Here is a 24,488-nt window from a genome sequence, read left to right on the forward strand (position 1 = left end):
GACGTGAAGTGCCTCTATTAATAAATTATCATAACTTCTGTTTCATATTTAAAGATCATTTAAAATGGTTGATACATCCCTGAACGTTCACTTACTAATAGCATTTTAACGAACCTCTCTACGGCGGAATCGTCTAATTGCTTTCCGACGTAGAGAGGTTTGCCTGTATTTTAAAACATAACATTTATGGAAACTAAATTTTTTTTTTGAACGACAAAAAAATTCCGAAATAAAATAATACACTTTTATTCAGTATCGGTATTTTTATTCTATAAATCAACATATAGTGAATTTTAATAAAATCGTTCTTTAGTTCGAATAACAGAAAATATTAATTTGAACATAAAAACGAAAACCATTTTTATAAATTGTTAAATATATTTTAAAGAAAATTTTTAAATAATTTTTTTTAATTGTATTTTCATGTATTTATTATATTATTTACACAGTTACGTGAATGGATGCAAAACACGATCCTTTATCATATATAGTTGATATAACAATTGAACATGGTTTCCATCACTTACATAAATAAGAAATTGTAAATTATTTAATTACTGCTTCTTTTACAATTTAATTGCTTTATAGTTGATCAGAGTAGGGAACAGTTTTAATGTTTCCAATTGCTGCTACTGTCGGTCGTCCGCTGCTGATTTTTTTGGCTGCCTGTTAATCAATAAATTATAATACAATTTATGAATCCTTAGGTATTTTTTACAGCTTTTGTTATACTGTTAAATTTTCTTTGGCATATCGACTGCTTTTTAACTTTCAGAGAGTATAACATTTAATTTATTTTAGAAACACATTCTTAAAACTAATTAAATGTACCTATCAAATAGATAAAATCCCGGTCAACTCGACCGGGATTCTATTGAAGCTTCTTGTATGTAAAAATGAAATACTTACATTTTTAACATCAGCAGCCGAAACCTTATCTACTTCAGCAGCAAGGTCTAATGGTGTAACTACTTTTCCCCTCAATAGAACTTGTTGGGTAAGATTTTCCAATTGCGTTTCTCCACATTCAGTTGCACCCAAAATACTAGCTTTTAGTGCTGCTTTACCTCGTGCAATGTCAGCATCTGATATATTAGCAGATCGTAGCCATTTGTTTGCTGCTTTTGTAACCTTAATGAATCAAATTCCGTATATTATTATCAGAAAAAATAGTAATTTTACTTTAAAATAAATAAATTTATAATTAAGTGAGGCATTCCAGATTTCAAGAATAAAGAATCTTGATATAAATAAGGGGACAGGAGCTCAAAATTATAGACCTATAACAATTTTAAGTTCATTTGCTAAAATCTTTGATATTCGATCATTTTTATGCAGCGGTTTCAGGAATTATAATTGATGAACAGAATGGATTTGTAAATTTGTATACTATGCTTTTTTTAAGAGTTATCAGTCCAGGTTGTCTTCCGGGGTATCTCAGGGGTCGCGTCTGGGTCCTTTAATGTTCATTTTATATATGAAATGATGCAGGGCTCGAACCAGTGAAAGTATTTAAAAATACGGACTTTACGGACCAATTACCAACAAAAATATAAATAGTCCGAGACAAATAAGAGAACATTTTACTTAAAACTATAAATTAAATTTTTTACAACTATAAAACATGAAGATATCGATAACTACGAGTCTTCGACTCGAAGTGATCGTTTCTTCATGTTTTATAATAATTAAAGATGACCTAGTAATAAAATCATTATCAATTGAATTATTATTTTCAAAAAATTTTTAACTAAAATTCTTCTTTAAATCGATTATTTTTAATAATTTTAGAAAAAGTTCATTGACAATTTTCAAATCCATTTGTTTGCAATATTCAATTTTACAAAATTTCAATCATTCGTAAATTCTTCAATTAAATATATATTAGAAAAAATAAAAACTTAAAATAATATAAAAAAAAATTGAATCAAACTTTTTCAAAAATTCAATTATTTCTAAAAATTCACGTTATATTGCTTTTAATCTTCAATTATTATTCAAAATTTTAATTGAAATTCATTTTTAATTCAATTTTTATTAGAAAATTCTACTAGAATTCAATTATTTAAATACAAAAATAAATAATTTTTTGAACAATTGAATGTTTCTTAAAACTAAATTCCCATAAAGATTTTTATTAACAAATTTTTAAATAATTGAATTCTTTCGACGAATTTTATCAAAATTTTTTAATAATTATTACATTTTTCGAGAAATTTGATTAAAATTGTATTAAAAACAATTGAAGTTCTGCGATGAGTTTTATTATTTATAAAAATAATTGAATCCCTAAGAAGAATTTTATTATTTTTGAAGGTTATTTAATTTTTGGAAAGAATTAAATACTCTTGAAAATAATTGAATATCTGCAATAATTTGTAAAGTTTCCAAAATTAAATTTTTTTCGTGTTTTTAACTAAAATTCTTCTATAAATGCATTATTTTTAATAATTTTTGAAAAAGATCTTTGTGAATTTTCAAATTTATTTGTGTACAATTCAATGTTACAAAATTTCAATTATTCGTAAATTCTTCAATTAAATATATATTAAAAAATAAAAACTTGAAATAATTTTTTTAAAAAATCCGTAATTAAACTTTATTAAAAATTTAATTCCATAGAATGGTTAGTTAAAATTATGAGAAATTCAAATTTTCAAATATTTTAATTTGAAACCTTTTCAAAATTTAATTATATTTCTAAAAATGTACGCTCTAATGCTTTATATTCAATTGTTGTATAAAATTGTAACTGAAATTCATTTTAAATTCAATTATTTAAATACAAAAATAAATCATTTATTAAATAATTGAATTACTGCGAAGAAATTTATAAAAAATTTGAAAAATCATTGAATTGAGGAAAATTTTTGAAAAAAATTGAAATGTTACCAAGGATTTTATTAAAATTTTTGAAAATAATTGAATTTTAGAGAAGAATTTTATTATTTGAAAAGATAAATGAATTGACAAATTTTTTTTTTTAATTTTTGAATATAATTGAATTTTTGCGAAGAATTTTATTATTTATGAAAATAATTAATTTCATGACAAGAAATTTATTTTATTTTATTTATTGGAAACAATTTAATTGTTTCAAAGAAAATAAAATGCTTTCGAGATATTTCATTAAAACTGCGTATTAAAAATAATTGAATTCTTATAGAGAGATTTTTATTAAAATTTTTAAAAACAATTTAACCCTCCGTCACACACATGGGAAAAAATTACGACTTTACACACGTTTAGAGGGAATCCCTCACCACATTGTAAAATAAGCAACATTACAACATAAACAAAGGAATCAACAAAAATTTAGTTTTAACACAAACTTACAAATATGTAGTAAATTATTCTAAATTATAAAATTAATAAAATTAATTTTCGGTCTCAAAAATAAAAATTAATTACACGAATGCACATCTTCGAAGGAATTCCACTTGACATGTAAAAATAATGTAACATTAACAAATAAGCAAAAAAATCATTAAACAATTCATTTTAATTATATTTATAATATAATTTTGTCATTAACCAACAGTGGAACAAAAAATGTTTTGAAAACTTGATTTTTTTATTTAACATAACCTCACTTTTTCGAGTTTTTTCTGGCCTTGAAGCTTCATAATTATATATTAATTATGTTTAAACTAAATATTTTTTTAGAAATGGGTTGAGGAGTAAATTGTCGAAAGGTATAGAAACTGATTTTATTTTTCAATGAGGAAAACAAAAGTTACTTAAAAAATACTGAAACCGTAGAGGGAATCCCTCCCTAGGTGTGTGACGGAAGGTTAATTCTTTCGATGAATTTCAGTTAAATTGTATTGAAAATAATCATATTATTAATAAAAATAATTGAATTCATGCGCAGAATTTTATTAAAATACTTTAAAATAATTGATTTTCGGAGAAGAATTTTATTATTTTTGAATATAACTGAATTTTATTACTTTTGAAAATATGAGAAATTTATTGAGTGAAAATGTATTATGTGGCTTTTTCTTTTGGATGTAAAACATGTAAACATGTAGCATTAAGGAAATAAATATCTATCTATCTACTTTTGAAAATAATTGAATTCTTATGATGAATATTGTTATTTTTTGAAAACAATTGAGGGCGTGGATCGGACAACTGCCTGTAGCGCATGGCCGAAAGGGACTATACCAGTCAGACAACAGTGAGCGCCTCTAGGTCTCTCACTGATGTCTGACTGGTATAGTCCCTTTCGGCCATGCGCTACAGCAGAGATGTTAACTATTTCAAATAAATCTATTTCAAATGCAAAATAGAAAATGCAAAATGCCTATTTTCATTTTACATTTTAAATGCATTTGACGAAAACCATTTTGCATTTTGATTTGAAATGGTTTTTTTCATTATTTTGTATTTGAAAATGCAAAATACAAGAAAATTTTTTTTATATTGTAGCAATTTTTTCTTTTAAGGAGATTCTTCGGCTAATTCATTTTCTTTTAAATTTTACCAAACTTTATGGGATAATATTCATTTTTACATACTAAAAACGGAAATTTTTAGGATCAAAGTTTCAATATTTACATAGGATTTCACATCAAGCATTCGAAAATGAGATATTTTATTTAATTGCTGACAAAGTTTTCTTACAATTTTTTCAAAAAAGTAGTTTATTGTATAAAGTCAAATTAATAGAATAATATATAAAACAGTTTCATAAGGGATACAATATTATTTTATGGAAAAGTCAAAAAGTTACGTAAAAATAAAGTTCATTTAAAAAAAAGCATTTTATTTTGTAAAACCATTTTGAAAATGCGTATTTTCTATTTTGCATTTGAAATAACTTTTTGAAAACTATTTTATATTTTATATTTGAAATACTTTTTGTGATACCATTTAGTATTTAGCATTTTAAATAGGTTTTGAGACCCATTTTTAACATCTCTGATGATGTTATTTTCATATGATAAAAAATAAATTTACCTGTCCTGCTACGTCAGGAGTTGTTTGCAAGATACATCCAAATAAACCAGAATCAGAATAACTTGCATTAAATGCTGATGCAGCAACAGGCTCGGTACCTGCTGCAGCTGTCAATTCCTTCATTAAAGGAGATGCACCGCTTCCCCATTTTACGCAAGGACCTGTGCCTGCAGCATTTTTCAAAATTGCAAATGCTAGAGCTTCATTTCCCTTCTCCAATCCAGAAGCTTCGAAAGCTAATGCAACAGTAGCCACTGGTGAATTGCGTTCTTTACGAGCATCACCACCATAATACTTGGATGCTTCCGTTTTACAGTCACTTGAACTAACTTGCAATTGCGAAGCGAAGGAACTTAGTTCTGAGGCAGAAATTCCAGTTCCTACTACTGCACATCTTGATCCCGAAAACCAAGTTGAAACATAATGTTGAAGCTGAAAATAAAGTTTATTTCTGTTGATACGTCATAACTAAAATTTAAAACTAATCAACAATTAAGTTAAAATATTAAATTTCAATTTTTGATTTTCATGAAATAATAAATATCAATAGACTCACTGTTTCAGAACTAATTTCTCCAATTTGTCTTTTTAGACAATATAGGGAGAAACCTAAACCAGTACGATAAGCTGCTTTGTGCAAAAGCTCAATAATTCGGCATTCCTCAGGAACAGTTGAAATTTCGTATCGTAACCTTGGAAAAGAATCAGAAACTTCCCATGGTTTAAAAACCTGACGAGTTGCCACGTCTTCCAAGAAAGGCAAGGCTTGGCTTCTAAAATTATGATGAAAAAAAAATTATATTGTTTCAAGTAATTTTATATATTTATATGAGGCATTATAATTTGGAAACTACCCATCTCAAACAATCGCCAATGTAAGACAATTTTTAAATAAAAGCTTATCCCATTTAATAAAACTGAACCTTATTTGTTATTAATGGTTTTCAAATTCTAGTTTATTCACTGACAATTAAGGGAATTTTGAGAAATTAATTTATTTTTACGATTTCAAAGAGTAAAACGTATGAATAGAGCGGAATTTTTTATTCAAATTGTCACTTTCGTAAACTTTAAAATATTCCATTTGAATTAAAGAAAAAGCAATAAATATTTTAAAATAATGGTTTCTTATGTACAATGTTTGTGTAAATTTTGTAATTTCATAAAGTTTAGTAGAAACAAATGCTGCTTTGTTTGATAAGTGGTTTACATTTTTTGCATACTTTAACCTCCAAAATTTTTGTAAAATTTAATTAATTTATCAAAATCTTCTTAATTGTCTATTATAATCTTTACAGTGAATAAAATAGAATACTTAAGCTTTATTTTTATATAAGTTTCAAAAAAATGAGAGATTATAAGTTCGGTTTTTTTAAATAGGAGAAATAATTACTTGAAAACTGCCTTATATTGGCAATTGCTTATGATATGGATCGTTTTAAATAGAATTATGCTTCATATTAAAATTTTAATATTATTATCAAGTATAATTCGGTGATTTACACTTTATCGCGAAGGACTTGCACTGTATATGCAATAGTTTCTCGATCAGAAGCCGCAGTTAAATTAGCTCCAAGCTGTTGAATATTTCTTGTTATTCCGAAAGTAGTAGATCGGCTAGTTGTTAGTCCTGCTGCTATTCGAAGAAGATGAGACATTCCTTGAGTATCGTAAGTTTCATATCGAGAACCAGCTCTAAAAATGTAATTTTTAAATTACTATATTTTCGTTTCATTGAGATGTTATTTATTCAGCTTTTAAATGAAAATAAGAAAAAAATTTTTTAATTGGGCATAAGGGGTTAAAAATAAAAAAGAAGGGTTAATTTCGTAAAAAATGTGGTTAACATTTTTTTTTAAATTGTTTCATTATTAAAAAGTACGTGAAATTACATTAAATTAAAATTAAATATTTTAATAAAAATTAATTAATTATATTATTAATTGTAATCAATTACTAATTAAATGATTTATTTAAATTTATTTGAATTTCAAAATTTCACATAATGTGTGTGAATTTTAGTTTTTAAATGATATTTTTTTTACCTCTACCTCAGTACTTATGTACGAAAGGGTTTGTTTTGTGAACCCGTGTATGTTTTCAGGCTTCACAGTGCCCCTAAAAAGTATTTTAGGGGAAATAGGGGACTGAAAATTAAAAAATAGGGGACTTTTAGGCGACCATAAAAATTGGTTAAATAAAGATAAAAATATAATTTATTTAATATTTATACAGGGTTGCCACAAAAATTTAACTTCATTTTTCCCTGACTTTTCCCTGATTTCCAAACACAACTTTCACTTTTTCCCTGACCCTAAAGAATATTCTGATTCACTCTAAAAATTATTAGATACTCAAAAAAAAGTTCTATTAAATTTATTTACAAATTTCTTCAAGAGTGAAATTATTCGAAAACATCAATAGTTTTATTTAAAATAAATATTTAATCATTTTTTTTTTCATTGGAATTAAGATGTTCAAAAATTTCAAATTCAAACCTTTTCAAATTGAACAACTCATAGGTAAGAATATTATTATAAAACATAAAGATGACCGACCGACAAAATCATTATTTTATTATTATAAGAATATTGTTACTGTAATTTCTTCAAAATTATTTGAATCATTTCAATTCAATTAACATTTTCTAGAATTTTTAACTAAAATTCTACTTTAAATCAATAACATCAATTATTATTCAATTAAACTTTTTCAAAAAAAAATTATTTCTACAGAATTGTTAGCTAAAAGTAAGAAAAATAATAATTTAATTCTACGAGAAATCAATTATTTAAATACAAAAATAAATAATATTGAATGTTTCTTAAAATTTAATTTTTACGAAGAATTGTATTAACAACTTTTGAAAATATTTAATTTTTTTAAGGAATATAATTAAAATTTTAATGAAATTTATTTTTTTAATTTTATAACAATTTTTGAAAATAATTGAAAATTTTTTGAAGAATTTTATTAAATTTTTTTGAAATAATTGAATTCCTGAGAAGAATTTAAATAATAATTTTTGAAAACAATTGAATGCATGAGAAGAATTTTATTAAAATTTTTAAGAAGAATTTTTAAAAAATTTTTGACAATAATTTAATTCTTGAGAAGAATTTCTCTATCTATTTAAAAAGATAATTTAGTTCTTGACGAGAATTTTTTAAAAATTTTGAAAATAATTTAATTTTTGCAAAGTATTTTATTACTTTTCAAAAGAATTGAATTCTTGTGATGAATTTTGATATTTATCAAAATAATTGAATTTTGGAAAATAATTTTATTAAAATTCCTTAAAATAATTGATTTTATGGGAAGAATTTATGAGATTTTGTTGTTTATTAAGCTAATTGAATTCTTTTGCAAAATGACTTAAAAATTTTTGAAAATAATTGATTTTCTGCGACGAATTAAATGTTATTTATGAAAATATTTGAATTATTGCAACAAATTTTATTGTTTTATTGAATAAATGAATGTTTCTTAAAATTGAATTCTTTCCTCAAGTTTTAATAAAATTTTTAATAATAATGGCATTTTTCAAGGAATTTATTTAAAATTGTATTAAAAATATTTGAAATTTTGCGATGAAAATTGAATTCGTAAATGAAATTTTATTATTTATGAAAATATGTAATTATTGAATCTTTTCGTAGAATTGTATCAAAAAGTTCTTTTAATAATTAAATCTGTTGATAAATTCTATGAAAATAGTAAATATTGAAAATTATTGAAATGCAAAAAACTTTTGAAAGTACATAGTTGAATTTTTGCAAAGATTTTTATAAATTTTTGAAAATAATTGAATTTTTGGCGAAAAATTTTGCTATTTATAAAGATAATTGAATTCTTGACAAGATATTCGTCAAAATTTTTTAAAATAATTCAATTTCTTCGAAGAATTTTATTACTTTTGAAAATAATTGAATTTTTGGGATGAATTTTATTACTTTTGAAAATAATTGAATTTTTGGGATGAATATTGTCTTTTAAAAATAATGTATGTCATAACAAGTTTGTGCAGATTATAAGAATTTAAAATACAACCAACTTCTAAACATAATTGAGACTTGACTTCACCAAAATACTAATCTTACAAATCTAATAAATTTCATGAAACATTTCATCGATCATAAATTTCAAGATTTGAAACTTTCAAAACAAAAGTTTTGAATTGAAATTTTCAACGGCACTTTGCTAAATTTGGAGTGAATTCATCATTAAAAGATAAAAGAAAAAATAGCCCAAGTGCGAAATGCCAAGACTGCAAAAACGGCCCATCATTGGTGCAGTAATGTCTGCCGAGAATTGGCAGTAGTTACTGGGCCATTATTGGTGTCCAAAACGTCCCATTACTGGGCCAATGATGGCGCTGATGGTCACAATTTCAAATTTTTTAAGACTGGGCCAGCTCTCGGCCCAATAATAGCACACGGAGAGAAATTTATAGTAGTGGGTAACATAATTGTGGTTAGGGTGACCATCTTTAATGCTACACTGTAAAAAAGACCAATGTTGAATTACAATCGGGTCGTTAATTTTAAATTTTCCAGTTTGTAATTTTACTACGGTACACGTAATAATTTAACACCCATATAGTATTTTCACAATTAAAAAGTAAAATTATTACGCTTATCGTTGTAAATGTGTCACGCGTTAGTAAATGTACATCCCGAATGTTAAATCATTTCGTGATACATTGGAAACTTTTCGCTTCACGTATATCGTTGTATGTTAGCAACCCAACCGTAAAAATATTTTCGTGTGTTAAGTAACTTACAGCTGATAGTTTTACCGACAGTATGTAGAATTACGTAGCTGTCTGTAAGTATACATTCGAATATGATATTTTTTGCCCGAATGTTTTTCTACACTGCGTGACAATGTGACACTGCGTGACAATGCGCATATAGGCAAACCCACGAGGCAAACCTTAATATTTTAATTTTAATAATTTATTAAAATTTCGACAATTTTGCGATTAAAGGAAATTGGTAAAGGTAAGTTCAAATTCTTAACATTTTTCATTTCTTAAATTTGAAAGATTTCTTTTTAATTTTTCATATTTATCAAAGTTAATAAGGTAATGTCTTTTAACCTAAAAAGAGACACGTTTTTAAACGTGTCTTTATTTTATTAAATTTTATTAAAAATATCTAATTATTTAAAATAATTTTCAAACATAAAAAATTTTTTCAGAATATCTTCATGGAATATCTTCATATATTGCTTAAGCAGCTCGTATTTTTTTAAAATACGTATCTTTTTTTCCTGTTCAGGTAAGTAAAGCTTTTATTAGAATTTAATAGTTCGGGAATACCATTTATTTAAAAGTTAAAAATTGTCCTATTTTATGAATAATTAAAATTAATTTTAATAAGTTTGTAGTATTTTTATTATTTTTAACTAAATTGTTTAAAAGAAGTTTCAAATAAAATGTTTTAAAATAAAGCTATTTTAATTTTTATATAGTTAATTTTAAAGCAATTTTAAGCTACTTTTTTATTACCGGAATTTTAACGAAAAAAATTATCTAATCCCTCTTTTTTATAAAGAATAAACTTTTTTTTTAATTTTCACAAAAACTACTCTTTTTAAATTCTTATTATTTTCATTGGAAAGTTGAGAATCTTTTGTAAAATAAAAAAATTTGTAACCGATACTAAGGAGTCATAGTTTAAGACTTCATGCAATTGTATTTTCTTTGTTGCAGGTCGTTTGGTTTTCTGTCAAGGTTTGCTCATATCCTAACAATTTTTTTTTGCATTTCGTTATTCAATTACAATTCAATTTCAACAATGTTCACTTGTAATATTTGTCATTTACAATTGCCGGCAATTAATTTATACAATAAACACCAATTGAGTCATGCTAATGTTTCTGAAAATCTTTTTGTTTGTTTATACGAAAATTGCAAAAAAACATTCATATATTACAAAAATTTTAGAGATCATTGTAATCGAATGCACTGCATAAGTGAAAAACAAGGTGTTTTATTAAGTATGAAATTTTTTTGTCGACAAAGTAATTGCAAATTTTATAGTACCAGTGAATCTGTTTTAAAAAAACATTTGTTAAATCATATAAATAAAGTGAGTCCTACTATTACTTGCACTCATCCAAATTGTCCGAAATTTTCTAAACCATTTTTTACGAAGAATGCATTTAAAATTCATTTGTATAGATGTCACAAAGGAAAAATTCATAATGGAGTCATTAATACTCAAGAAACTGCATTTGACGTAAATTTTGAAGAAATTTTTGAAGAAAATGACTTTTCAATTATTGATTCGGACAATTTATATGATAATGCAAATATAAATAAAATAGATAGCGGTGGGGTGTTAAATGATAATTCAATTTTGGTAGACCAAAGTAAAGAAAAAAAAAATTACGTGAACGATGGTACGAAACATTTAGCAAAAACATACATGCTTTTGAGTGCAAAACATTTCACTTCAGATGTTTCTCTACAGGCCAGTATTTCAAGTATATCTAGTTTTGTACAAACATGTTCTAATGCATTCAAAGCGGAAATAGAAAGAAGCAACTTTTCTGAAACAGAGAAAAAAGATATTTTAAGCATCTTTAAAAATAGTTTTAAATCTTGGAATATCGCTCATGACAGTGAAACTAGTGTTTTAAGAAGCACACACTGTAGGAAAAAATTTTATGAAAATAATTTCTCTTTCGTAGAACCTATTCAGATTCCATTATCAGAAAATTCTAAATTCTATCATTACGTACCTATAATAGAAACAATAAAGATGATGTTGCTCCAAGAAAATGTAAGGAAATACTGTTTTGGTCCTTTAACTTCAAACAATAATAACGTTTTCGCGGATATTAAAGATGGAAAAGTAATAAAAAATAATCCGTTTTTTAGAGATGGTGCCCTGCAAATAATTCTTTTTCAGGATGCATTTGAAATTTGTAATCCATTGGGTTCATCAAAGGGGAAATTTAAACTTGTTGGTATATATATGAACTTAGGCAATTTACCTCCCTTTTTAAGATCGAAAGCAGATAGTTGGAAATTAGTTGCTCTTTGTAAAGAAAAGTATGTTAACGAATTTGGATGGACTATATTTTTAAAGAGATTAATCTCGGACTTACAGCTTTTAGAATCAGAGGGGATACCTATTACAGTCGATGGTGTTGAAAAACGTATTTTTGCATCCTTAGTAGCAGTGTTGGGTGACAATCTAGGAAGTAGTGAAATTGGTTGCTTTACGAAAAATTTTAGTAAATCAACATATTTTTGTCGATTTTGCAATATCACAAGAAAATCATTATTGTCAAATGATTTCACAATTAATGATTTAAGGAATCGATGGAGTTATACGGTATGTTCGAGAAATGCAGAAAAAACTAAAAAATTATGTTTAGGTGTCTCAGGTAACTCGCCGTTAAATTGTTTAAAACATTTTCACGTCTGCAACCCGGGTTTGCCACCGTGCATAGCCCACGATTTGTATGAGGGTATAGTACCCTATGATTTAATGTTAATTGTAAAAGATCTTTTAAAGAAAAGATGGTTTAGAATCGGCTATTTAAATTTCCATATCCAAAATATTAAACTTTCTACAGATCCTAGTGGAGACAATGTTCCTATTATTAATATTAAGAAAAATAAAATTAGCGGGACTGCGACTGAAGTAAGAAAATTACTTTTAATATTTCCATTAGCCATTGCACATGCGATTAAAAATTCCGAGGACAAAGTTTGGAATATGGTTCTACTTTTGAGAAAAATTAGTAGCCTTGTGTGTGCTCCTGCACTTTCGATTGGTCAAGTAGCTCTGTTACAAAGTGTAATTAATGAATATTTAAATTTAAGAATAGAATGCTTTCCAATGGTGCCACTTAGACCAAAACACCACTTCATAGCACATTACCCATCTTTAATAGAAGAGTTTGGCCCATTAAAACATGTTTGTACACTTAGAGGGGAGAGCAAACATCAATTCTTTAAAAGCCTTATAAGGCATACGGAAAATTTTAAAAACGTAACAAAAACTTTGAGTGAAAAACACCAAATTATGTCATGTTTTCATACATTCGATGAAGATTCAGTAAAAGCATTTGATGCTGCAGAATTTAATTTAGAAAATTTTCAGAAGTCTGTTGCAGAAGTAATAAAATCTTTTATGAAGTCCAACAATACATTCTATTATGTGGCATCAAAAATTTCTTTTCGCGGTATAAATTATTGCGAAAATATGAGTCTCTGTGTTGGTGTATGTGAAACGGGCAATTTTCGAGTTTTGAAAATAAAACATATTTTATTTAATAAAAGGTGTGACACACTTTATTTCGTTGGTTTCACAAATGAAATTGTTGAAAATGATCAACTCGGTATCTTTGAAATTAAGAAAAAAGGAAATGATTCAAATTTATCCATTGTTCCCTATTCCTCTTTGTTATCTCCGGATCCTTTACCAGAAATACTCCTTTTACGAACTACAGTCATTGTACCTAAATACGAGCCACTGAATCCACTACTCTAAGAATCTCATGTAAGTGTAAATTTAGTAATCGAGAATTTTGATCTTAAAAAATTATAACTATGAACAATAAAAAAATATATAAAATATAAAAAACAGGATTCCTTAATCTAAACCTCAAATATACACGGAGAGAAAGGAATTGTTAAATCTACTAGCGGATTGTTAATATAGAACTAGCAAATCTGATTTGTTGTTGAAACAGTTTTTAGGTTCTCCTAACAACTGGAAATTGTGATAACAATTATTTTGTTCAAAGAACAAAAAAATTGTTGCAACAACAAATCAGATTTGCAAGTTCTATATTAACAATCCGCTAGTAGATTTAACAATTCCTTTTCCCGTGTAGAGAGCTACAATAGTAATAATAATATAAATATTATTATTATTATTTTAATATTATAATTATAATTAAAAAAATATATAAAATGTAATAATTAGATAAAAGAAGTCCGGGTTATAAATATTACCAAATTTTAACGTATACAAATTCTTTGTTGCAGATGCCTAAAATTTTTAAAGTGTGGTCGCATGATAGAGGGAGTAAAAAGTCCGTGATAGTGAAGACGGAGACAAATCTTTTCAATAATTTCCTTATACGAGCTAACGAAAAGTTAAATATTAATGGGACGACAATAGTTTTAAATAAGGATGGGACGGAAGTGGATGACGACGAGTCATTGGATTTGTGGTATCAGGAAGGTGAAATATTTATGCTTCTTCAACAAAACGAAGTTTGGAAAGCTCCATCTTTGTCAGAGAATAATGAAAATAATAATGGTCCATTTAATGAACGTCCTTCTACACAACGTTCTACTTCGTCTTCTCCTTCAAACTTGCAGCCTTCAAACTTGCAGCCTGCGGTACCCGAAGAAAATGAAGTTCCAAATCCCGATAACAATACTGTCGAGAGTACGTCCGACGACCCATGGGGAGACTTTCGATTTAAGTGGGATTATTGTTCAGCAGAATACATCAATAAATTAAAAACTGGCAACAATACAAAACATACGATAACTTACTTTGTGAACGAAATTGTATTTCAAATGAGAAACATAAAAACATCCATTCCTCTACGGGCATTTCAGACTGTGGCTCAACAAATCGTTGCAGAATATCCTAAAACATTTCAGGATAAAAGGTTGAATAACCAAGTGTTGGGAAATGGTTGTCACACATTATCTCACAAATTATTAAACAGGAATAATAATTTAAATAGACCAGAAAATGGCACAACCTTATCCAAGGATTTGGGAATTAACTGTAAAAGTCTCGCGGCTCTTAAAATTGCCAGAGCTGGATGCTTGCATTGGCAGCCTGATTTAAAACTACCTTTAGAAAATTTTGAACAAAAGAGGATTTTCTTACGAAATTGGATACTTAATCAAAATCAAGTTCTTGATGAAAGACAGATGCTGGCAAATATGGAAGAAGCGGAGAAAAATTTCGTACTGTCATTTGCATACCAAAGAAAATTTTTAAACAATTTGTTACACCCGCCTACGTATGAAGACATTCAAGACTCTTGGCCAATTCTTTTAAATGAAAAATTTTTTTTTTGGCACTACAAACTTCTAATGGGCCATGACATTGATTTGATGGATGAAGCATTGGAAAGGTATTCAGAACAAATTATCAGTTTTGGATTAAAGAAAAACTTTTGCTCCAATCGTGAAATAACATATGATAACGTCTTAACCGTAATTACCAAACACTTTCATGAAGACATAACCCGAATTTGTTGGGTGTATGAGGTAAGAATTTCTTTTATTGGAAACTAAATTTTTTTTAAAATATACAATCAGTATAATCCTTAAAAATATTAAATTGAAAAATACATATCTCATTATTTCAGTTAGGTACTATTTTTTTAATTACAAAATTCCATTAAAAGAATATATATTAATATAAACCAAATATTCTTTGAAATTGGTTGTTTATTTTCTTAAATTTTTTCTAATATATATAATTATAATAATTTTAATAAATACGTTATGTAATTCAGACAAATAATGCCTTGTTTATACAAGGAATTATAGTTAATTAAAGGAATTAGTTAATAAATGTTTTTTTTTTATAGAAAAATGATCCGATCGAGCAATTAGAACCGCCAGAAAAGGCATTCGGCTGGATTGCAGTACAAAACAACACCAATAAAATGTCCTTCTGCATAAAAAATAATGTGGTATTCGAAGACTGTACATATCTTACGGCGTTTAAAAGCCTCTTCGCATCTTTATTTATTTTTAATCTAAAATTCCCTGAGTCAATTTCTGTAACAATGGATTTCATCCAAAGAATATTCTTGAGTGTTAAACTTAGTGATAACGAAAGTAAGGCTAAATCACCTTCACATTCTTTAAGGAAGGTCATTTCTTTTTATAATAAAATTAAAAGTATCCACATAATAAATGCAGAGGAAGGAGGAGTAGAAGAAGTACAAGAAGAAATTGAAGAAGAAGAAGAAGAAGAAGAAGAAAATGCTGCATAATACGGTACAACGCTACACCAATATATTTTTTTTTTTTGCTTTTTGCATGGGTGGATACTTGTGATATTTAAAGACTGCATGTTTCTGTAAAAATAAATGTGATAATAATAATAATAAATAAAAAAAATAAATAAATAATAAATAAATAAATAAATAATAAATAATAATAAATATAAAAATAAAAAATCATAAATAAATAAATAAAATAATATATATATTATTATTAATAATAAATAATAAATGTGATTCGTATATTATAAATATTTAATATATTTATTTATTTCTTACATTTGTCTTCTATTTCCTTTTTAATTTAACCTTTATGTAATACAAAATAAATATAAAAAAAGAATAATTTAAAAATGCCGCGAAATTATTATGTAAAATTACCGACGAGTGGTCGATTTACAATTTGATGCGAAATCACATAAGAGAGGTTATGTTACGAACGGTAAGTAAGTTAACATTCGGGCTGTAATAGTACTACGTCATACGTGAAGCGAAAAGTTTCCAACGTTACACGTTGTAAATTTACATTGGGCTTTTTTACAGTGTACGTATACAGACAGCTATCTAGATAGTCACCGTTACCATCAATATCATCAGGAGTAACATCTTGGTAGTACGGGGTAGCATAACTATATTTTTTTTAGCATCTGTGATGGTTGGCAGTAGCATAATGATAGTATCGTGTAACATCATCTTTTTAACATCAAAATCTGACTATCCGTTTCTCTCAGTGCACATTCATGGCAAAGTTTATCAATGTTTAATGGCAAAAGACAATTGCCAGTGATGCGCCGACCATCGGCCCAGTAATGGCTCATTATTGGCACTTTAATGGCAAAAAATTTGTATCGTTCATGGCAAATTATAATTACCAGTATTGGGGAGTAGCTTGGCTCAATAACGGCACAATATTGGCAAAGTTGATCAATCTTTAATGGCAAAATTCAATTGCTAGTGATGTCACGAAGATCGGACCATTAATGGCACATTAGTGGCACTTTAATGGCAAACATTTTGTATCTTTGATGGCAAATTATAATTGCCAGTATTGGGGCGTAGCTTGGCCCAATAACGGCACATTCACGGCAAAGTTGATCAATCTTTAATGGCAAAAGACAATTGACAGTAATGTGACGAAGATCGGCCCATTAAAGGTACATTAATGGCATTTTAATTTGGTAAAATTTTTTATAAGAATTTAATTTTAAGAAACATTAAGTTATTCAATAAATTATTTATTTTGTATTTAAATAATTGAATAAGCTTGAAAAGGATTCAAATTAAAATATTTGAAACTTTGAATTTTCTATATTTTTAACTGTCAATTTTAAAGAATTAATTTTTTTGAAAAAGTTTAATTAAGTATTAATTTAAAAAAGAAGTTATTAATGTTTTCAAATAATTTTACAATTAAAGAAATTCGTAAATAAATGTAACAGAAACCTTTTTTTGAGTAAAATTTTTCCTTTATTATCTAAAAATTAAGAAATTTTCAATTTCACTTTCAATTAATATTTGCAATTGACAAATAGAATTTATAAACATTTTTTTCCTTTATTTTTTAAAAATCTTTGAATTTTTCTTAAAGCAATTGTAATTAAGAAATAAAAATGATGCAAATTATTTCCTTAAGAAAATTTATTGAATAAATGAATGTTTTTTAAAATTTAATTCTCATAATTCAATTTTAAGAAACATTTAGTTATTCAATAAATTATTTATTTTTGCATTTAAATAATTAAATTCTTGTAGAATTTTCTAGTAAAAATTGATTTCAAAATGGATTCTAGTCAAATTTTTAGATAATAATTAAATATTAAAAATATGCCATGAATTTTGATATTAAAATTTTTTGAAATTCAATTGCCAATGATGTGACGAAGATTGGCCCATTAAAGGCACATTAATGGCACTTTAATGGCAAAAAATTTGTATCGTTCATGGCAAATTATAATTACCAGTATTGGGGAGTAGCTTGGCTCAATAACGGCACAATATTGGCAAAGTTGATCAATCTTTAATGGCAAAATTTAATTGCCAGTGATGTCACAAAGATCGGACATTATAGCACATTATTGGCACTTTAATGGCAACAAATTTGTATCTTTCATGGCAAATTATAATTGCCAGTATTGGGGTGTAGCTTGGCCCAGGAATAGCACATTAATGTCTATCATTTTGTATCTATGATGGCAAATTATAATTGCCAAAATTGGGACGTAGCTCGGCCCAATAATGGCACAGTATCGGCCAGTGTAGTGTAGCTTATAAGAACCCTTTTGCTTCTTCGACTTCAAGTCAGAGTAGCAGAGTGGTCAGAGTGTTAGGCTGTGGAGCGTCAGGTTCAGGTATCGATCCCCGCGAGAGGTAAGAATTTTTCAAATATTTGTAAGTTTGCGTTTAATTTAGGGAAATAAGCCGTATAAATGTTATAAATTAATTAGTTAATTAAATAAAAAAAAATTTATTTTTATTTTTTTCTAATTTTGTCTACACGGGGGGAGTAATGGCAGCCTATACTGGGCCATTAATGTCTGCTGAGATCTAGCTGCCAATAATGGGCCATTAATGTCTGCCGAGATCTGGCTGCCAATATTGGGCCATTAATGTCTGCCGAGATCTGGCTGCCGACGTCCAACCGCGGTTAACACCACAAGAGTCGGCGCAAAGTCGGGCCAATATTGTCTGCCAAGTCTCGATGCCAGCTTTGCCAATACTGGGCCAGTGTTGGGCCGCGTTGGTTTTCGCACTTGGGAGGGGAAATTTTCAAAATAGGGTACGTTTAGGGGCCAAAATTAAAAGAAGGGGACTTTTAGGGAAATAGGGGACAGACTGTGAAGCCTTTGTTTTGAAATAAATAATCTGCTTTTTCATTCCTCACGGTGAGTCTCGATAAAGTTCAACCCAAAAGTCTTTCCACTAAAAAATTTTTTACAGATATTTGTTCACACGTGAAATTAGAATATTTTTCGCCTAAAATGAAAATCATCTGTCGAGGGTTTTTAAAATGAACTCGATTTTTCTTGTTTTTTTGTAGGTTTATTGCTGTTATTTCATTAAAAATTGAAATATTAAATTTATTTTTTTTATTTCTCTCCTTTAAGGTCTTGTGGACAGTTTCCCATAGATGAAGATTAAAAATTTTAAATCTTAAAATTTTAAGAAATAACCCAAAAATCGCAAAGAAACAAGATTTTTTGAGAATTTTTTTAAAACACAATTAATAACAAAAATAAATCTTCATCTATGGGAAATTGTTCATGAGACTTTAAAGGAGAGAAATAAAAAAAAAATTTAATATTTCAATTTTTAATGAAATAACAGCAATTAACCTACAAAAAAACGAGAAAAATCGAGTTCATTTTAAAAACCCTCGACAGATGATTTTCATTTTAGGCGAAAAATATTCTAATTTCACGTGTGAACAAATATCTGTAAAAAATTTTTTAGTGGAAAGACTTTTGGGTTGAACTTTATCGAGACTCACCGTGTCCTGTTTTCTTTTTCGGCTTTTTGTTTAAAAATTTCTGTCCTTTCATTTATTTAAAAAAAAATGTTAACTTTTTTTTAATTGTAAGAATTTTACATTATTATTTTCAGTTTCAAAACAAAACTTGCAACAATAACAGTAAAGATATCAATTTATCAGACAGACAACCTTGAAATCTTAAATTATTATATAACAAAAAATCACTTTTTACGGTCCTGACATTATTACATGTACCTTCTTGTAGCAAGATAATTTTTTAAAATTTTTAATGCGTGCTTTTGCAAGCGGATAAAGAAGACAATATTTTTTTTTATAAATCCAATAAAAAATTTTTCTGATAATAGAATATTAAAAATTGTATTATTTATTTATAATTATTAATTATTTTTATAAATGAACCCAATTTAAAAAAAAATTAAAAAATTCTTTGTTCTTATTTGTTATAATAACTGATGTACAGAATCGATAGTGTTTGGAGTTCAGTTTTAATTTTAACTTCACACGCAGAGTTTTATTTTATTTTAATTTATTTAGGGGAGAGTGGGGCAAACCGGACCCCTCTCAATATTTCCGAATTGGCGAAATTGGAAAAAGTGTTGTTTACAAATTTAAAACAACCATGTTTAGTATGCCTTATTTTTTCAATCTGACAGTTTTAGCTTGCGTTTGTGCGACGAAGGGAGCAAAAGTTTTGTTTTAAAGTTAACACAGCAACTAAACAATAAAAGATAAAATATAGGTGGCTCTGGGAAAAAGTTGCGCAATTAAATGATCTTTCAAACAAGCCATCGAAAATGAAATCGGTTGATTCGTTTAGTCACAAGAGTCAAAAAACCGTTAGGGGGTCCGGTTTGCCCCACTCTCCCCTAAGTACATTTTTAACAATTCTGTTGTGTGTTATTATAATGTCAATGTTGTGTGTCATCATAATGTCTATGTTTATTAGTGTTAATTAATGTTTATTTACGTATTACAAAATTGAATTTCTAATCTTTTATAGGTATGTTAATCTCAACTTAATTTATTTATTTTAATTACTGTAACTAAAATGTAAATTTCAAATTTTAATAATTTATTTTATTCATTCTATAATTATTTATTTATAATTTCGATTCTCATTTATTTTAGTTATGACTCTAAAATCTGTTTTCTCTGACGTTTGAAGGGTAAAGTTGGAGTAAACCAATTTTTTTAAAATTAATTGTCCGAATGTTTTTGTTTATTTTCCTTCATCTATAATTAATATTTCTCGGACGTAAAAGATTGATTAATAAAAAAAACTATAGAAATATTTTTGGTTTTGCTAGATTGTTCGTAAAACATAAGTATAAGTAAAAAAACACATAACTTAAAGTTCAAAGTGTTTGAATTTGAGATTGATTAAGAATAGAATTTGAAATTTATACTGTTGGAAGTTTGTATAAATTTAAATTTAGATTAACTAAATTTGAGCTTACTTAAAAATAAAATGAATTACAATTTCACAGTCAATCCTAGAAAATTAAAATTTTTACTTGATCGTTTCACATGCAACTGTGCTCTATGGCGAAAATAATAATAGAACTTCTATAATCAGAATACTAATGTTCTGACACCTTGTATATTGTACAAAAAGTCATATAAGAAGAAGAATGAGAATATTCAGTTTGATACATACTTGAAAACAATAGATATTTGTGTTACAGGGCTATTCGAGTCAACAGCAGCAACAGTGATTTTATTTCCTAAAACTTGAACATCTGGAGATGGTACAGCAGCTTGAGCCGCTGCTGCAAGTGCATAATGGCGAACCTAAATTTATATATCATATAAGCAATAATTTTAATAAATTAACAAGAAAAAATACCTAAACATAAATTTTACATTCTTTCATAACTAAAGAACCTAAAGAAGTTAAAATGACAGAACTTAAACTTAATACTGATCATTAACAATTAGAGATTTGAGGTTAGAAGTAAAAGTGATATTTCTTTTCTGTTTACAATTGTTCATTCACTACTATATTAAACATAAGAAGAAAATAAAAACCTTGTTGAAATTTGCATAACAGTTTTCTAAATACAATAATTTAATACATACTTTCATTGAATTTATGACTTTGGATATTTAATATGACAAATTGAAAGCAACTATTGACATTTTAACAAGTTTAAATGAATATGTTATCAATTATACAAAATGAAAATTAATAAATAATTTTAAAGTAAAATTATATTTTTTTCACTAATTGATTATTAAGATTATTTGGCACTATTATACATACTAGAGTAAATTTCAAATTTATAGGGCAGGGTTTTACATAACACTTGGCGAGACACACAAATCTTGGGAATAAATTATTAAAAGCACTTGAAAAAAATGTCGTGAAACTGGAATATGCATTAATTGATTATTAAATACTTTTCTCACCGAAGGATTTCGTAAAATAGGACTCCGCACTACAGAACAAGCCATATTTTTAATCTTTTAAAATCACCAAGACACTTGCGAACGAATGTCGTCCCGATATCAAAAAAAAGAGCAAGAATCCGCTAGATGTCTCTGCGATCATTTTCATTGTTACGTGAGGAATTACATGATTTACATATACGTGCGTTAAAAGGGTTAATGCTGATTCTACAACAATTTTCTTTTGTCCTATTGTGGACTCAACCTTAGGTCGGTTCTACAATGGGCGTTGACCTTTTTCCAGGTGAAAGAGGGTGTCGACTTCGGCTGCGGTTACACCTCTGCAGGCAGCCTGCCTGCCTTGTCATGGTAACGTACAAGAGTAAGAGAGTCAGTGACTTCAAACTTCTCCCTTACTCTCGTTGCTCCTGCCTGCGCAGGCAGGCAGCCTGCAGAGGTGTAACCGCAGCTTTAAGGTACACTCTCACCTCACTGCCTGCCTGCCTGCGCAGGCAGGCGCCATAAGAGTGAGAGAGAAAAAACATTTAATTTGAATTTTCTGACTCTCTTACTCTTATGTGTTACCATGTCAACCTGCAGGCAGGCAGGCAGTAGGAGCTGTGCTAGCGCCTTTAAATTTGTATAAAAAACCTGACTACTTTTGAATTTTTCTGATTAAACATGACTCAAGTCTGATGTTCTGTGGCTGCAATCATACACTGAGAGAACAGAGTAGTTATCGCAACCAATAAAATGTTTACGAATACCATTTTGGTTAGTAAACTATACTGCTGCTAATTGGATAGTTGGAGATACAATTTTTAAATAGTAAAAGATTTACCATTTTCTATTAGTAAAGACAACTATTTTAGTTAGTAGGAACCACTAATAAAAATTCTAATAGGTATATTTACTTAGTTCATTTTACAATAAATAAATATATAACAACAATTATTTATCTAATAATATTCGCACACTAAAAAGACATGATAAACATATTTTTTAATGTGCGAATAATATTAGAAAAGTAATTATCGTTATCCTTACAAAAATAACACTGTACTCTTTCTTCGAGTATACAAAATATTCACAAGTTGCACTTATTACACGTCCTTTACATTCTTCGACTCTCGATATCTCTTCTGACAGTTTCATCAGTTTCCACACACTCGATATTCTTCTTATCACAAAAATAACAAAAAGTTAGAAACAAATAATCACATTAAACTTTAACAAATGCACTAAGAGTAGGACAACACTAAGTTATGCGTCATATGTCAAGCCGACATTTTTTTTCTTGTTTACTAACAAAAATGGTAAAGCCAACTATTTATGTGGATGCATATTACTAATTCTAAATAGTTACGTTTGACATGCAGAATATTAAAACTTACTGGTAAAATTACTAGATTTTACTAACTAAATAGACGGGAGAATAAATTTTGCTTTTACTAATAAAAAAGTAGTTGCTCTAACCATTCATTTCTCTCAGTGTAACAAAAGCAGTCTAAAATCATCAGAGATTCTGACTAAATTTCTGTCGCTTTGTGACTTTATTTTTAGTAGGATAATTAAAAATTTCAAAAAAAAGAAATTTTACGGACCTTAAGGCGCACTCACAGCTAGTAGGCAGCAATACAAATTTGAATTTACTGTCTCTTTCACTCTAATTGACTTTCTCTCTTACTCCAATTACTGCCTGCGCAGGCAGGCAGAGCTGTGAGTGCTCCATTAGTTAACGAAAGAGAAATGTAACGGAAGTTAACAAGTTCGTTAACTGTTTTTAAAATTAACTTAAAAGAGTCATTCCATTATATTTCGACTAAAGTCGTTGCCGACTAATTTTAAAAAATTGTAATATTTTGCAGGAATGATTTTAAAGATATTAGGATCACCGAACAAAACGAATTCTTTAAATATTTTTGATATTTATTGTAAAATAAGCATCTAAAGTATATATGAAGTCGTAAAAACTGTCACATTTTCATCTATTAGAAAATATTAAAAAAAACACATAAATTACTATAAAAATGTAAAAAAAATTATCAGAATTTATTAAGAACGAATTATTTTATTATTATAAATTGGTAGAAACAATTATTAATAAGAAATATTAAATAAAAAATGATCTTAAAGTTCACCTGGCAAATAACCTATTTTTGCAAATTTCATTCACTAAATGTGAGAAAGATGAAATCATTAAATTGAATAAAACCTAAAACCTTATGAAATATAAAGTACCTGTGATTAACTTTTAGTTTTTCTTATCACTTTCTTCCTTTTTTCTTCATAAATGTTAAAAAATAAATCATTAAAACTGGCACTTTTCTTATTTTCACGATTTTATAAAATGTAAATAACTTCTGCCCAGAAAAATGAAAAATTACGAAAATTGGGCAATAATTAATTGATCACTAGATACAAACACTGGAAAAAGATTTTCTTTGGTCCCGAAGATATTTTCCGAATTAATTAAAACTTTAAACATTTTAATATTTTTGTCAGGTTAATACATGTGTTTTCTGAGGACGAAGTTAGCTCTTCTTGTTTAATCATTTTGAACCAACTTCAGTTTTAAAAAAATCACATGTGTTAACCTGATAGAAATAGTGAAAAGTTTAAAATTAATTATTTC

The 24,488-nt window shown here is 27.2% G+C and overlaps 2 protein-coding genes across 4 annotated transcripts; one reads left to right on the top strand and one right to left on the bottom strand.

Annotated features, from left to right (window-relative positions):
- Positions 1-403: 403 nt before the first annotated feature.
- Positions 404-22,030, bottom strand: LOC122499585 (cytochrome b-c1 complex subunit 2, mitochondrial). The gene is made up of 7 exons (XM_043608031.1): positions 21,875-22,030; positions 21,123-21,256; positions 6,469-6,660; positions 5,522-5,738; positions 4,966-5,397; positions 910-1,131; positions 404-666 (listed from the first exon to the last, which is right to left on the bottom strand). The coding sequence occupies exons 1-7, from the start codon at positions 21,917-21,919 to the stop codon at positions 583-585; spliced, it is 1,326 nt and encodes a 441-aa protein (XP_043463966.1). The 5' UTR covers positions 21,920-22,030; the 3' UTR covers positions 404-582.
- On the top strand, positions 9,380-16,068 carry LOC122499583. Of its 3 annotated transcripts, none has more exons than XM_043608029.1 (5): positions 9,380-9,968; positions 10,168-10,247; positions 10,682-13,487; positions 13,979-15,229; positions 15,556-16,068. In XM_043608029.1, exons 4-5 carry the CDS (start codon positions 13,979-13,981, stop codon positions 15,964-15,966), a joined length of 1,662 nt encoding a protein of 553 aa, XP_043463964.1. In that variant the 5' UTR covers positions 9,380-9,968; positions 10,168-10,247; positions 10,682-13,487; the 3' UTR covers positions 15,967-16,068. The 3 variants fall into 3 exon arrangements, with proteins under 3 accessions (XP_043463964.1, XP_043463963.1, XP_043463965.1); XM_043608030.1 differs by having other exon boundaries at positions 9,383-9,968; positions 10,682-10,702; XM_043608028.1 differs by lacking the exons at positions 13,979-15,229; positions 15,556-16,068 and having other exon boundaries at positions 10,682-13,481.
- Positions 22,031-24,488: the final 2,458 nt, after the last annotated feature.

Source organism: Leptopilina heterotoma, unplaced genomic scaffold, assembly GCF_015476425.1.
Source record: "Leptopilina heterotoma isolate Lh14 unplaced genomic scaffold, ASM1547642v1 Lhet_17, whole genome shotgun sequence".
Taxonomy (NCBI): Eukaryota; Metazoa; Arthropoda; class Insecta; order Hymenoptera; family Figitidae; genus Leptopilina; species Leptopilina heterotoma.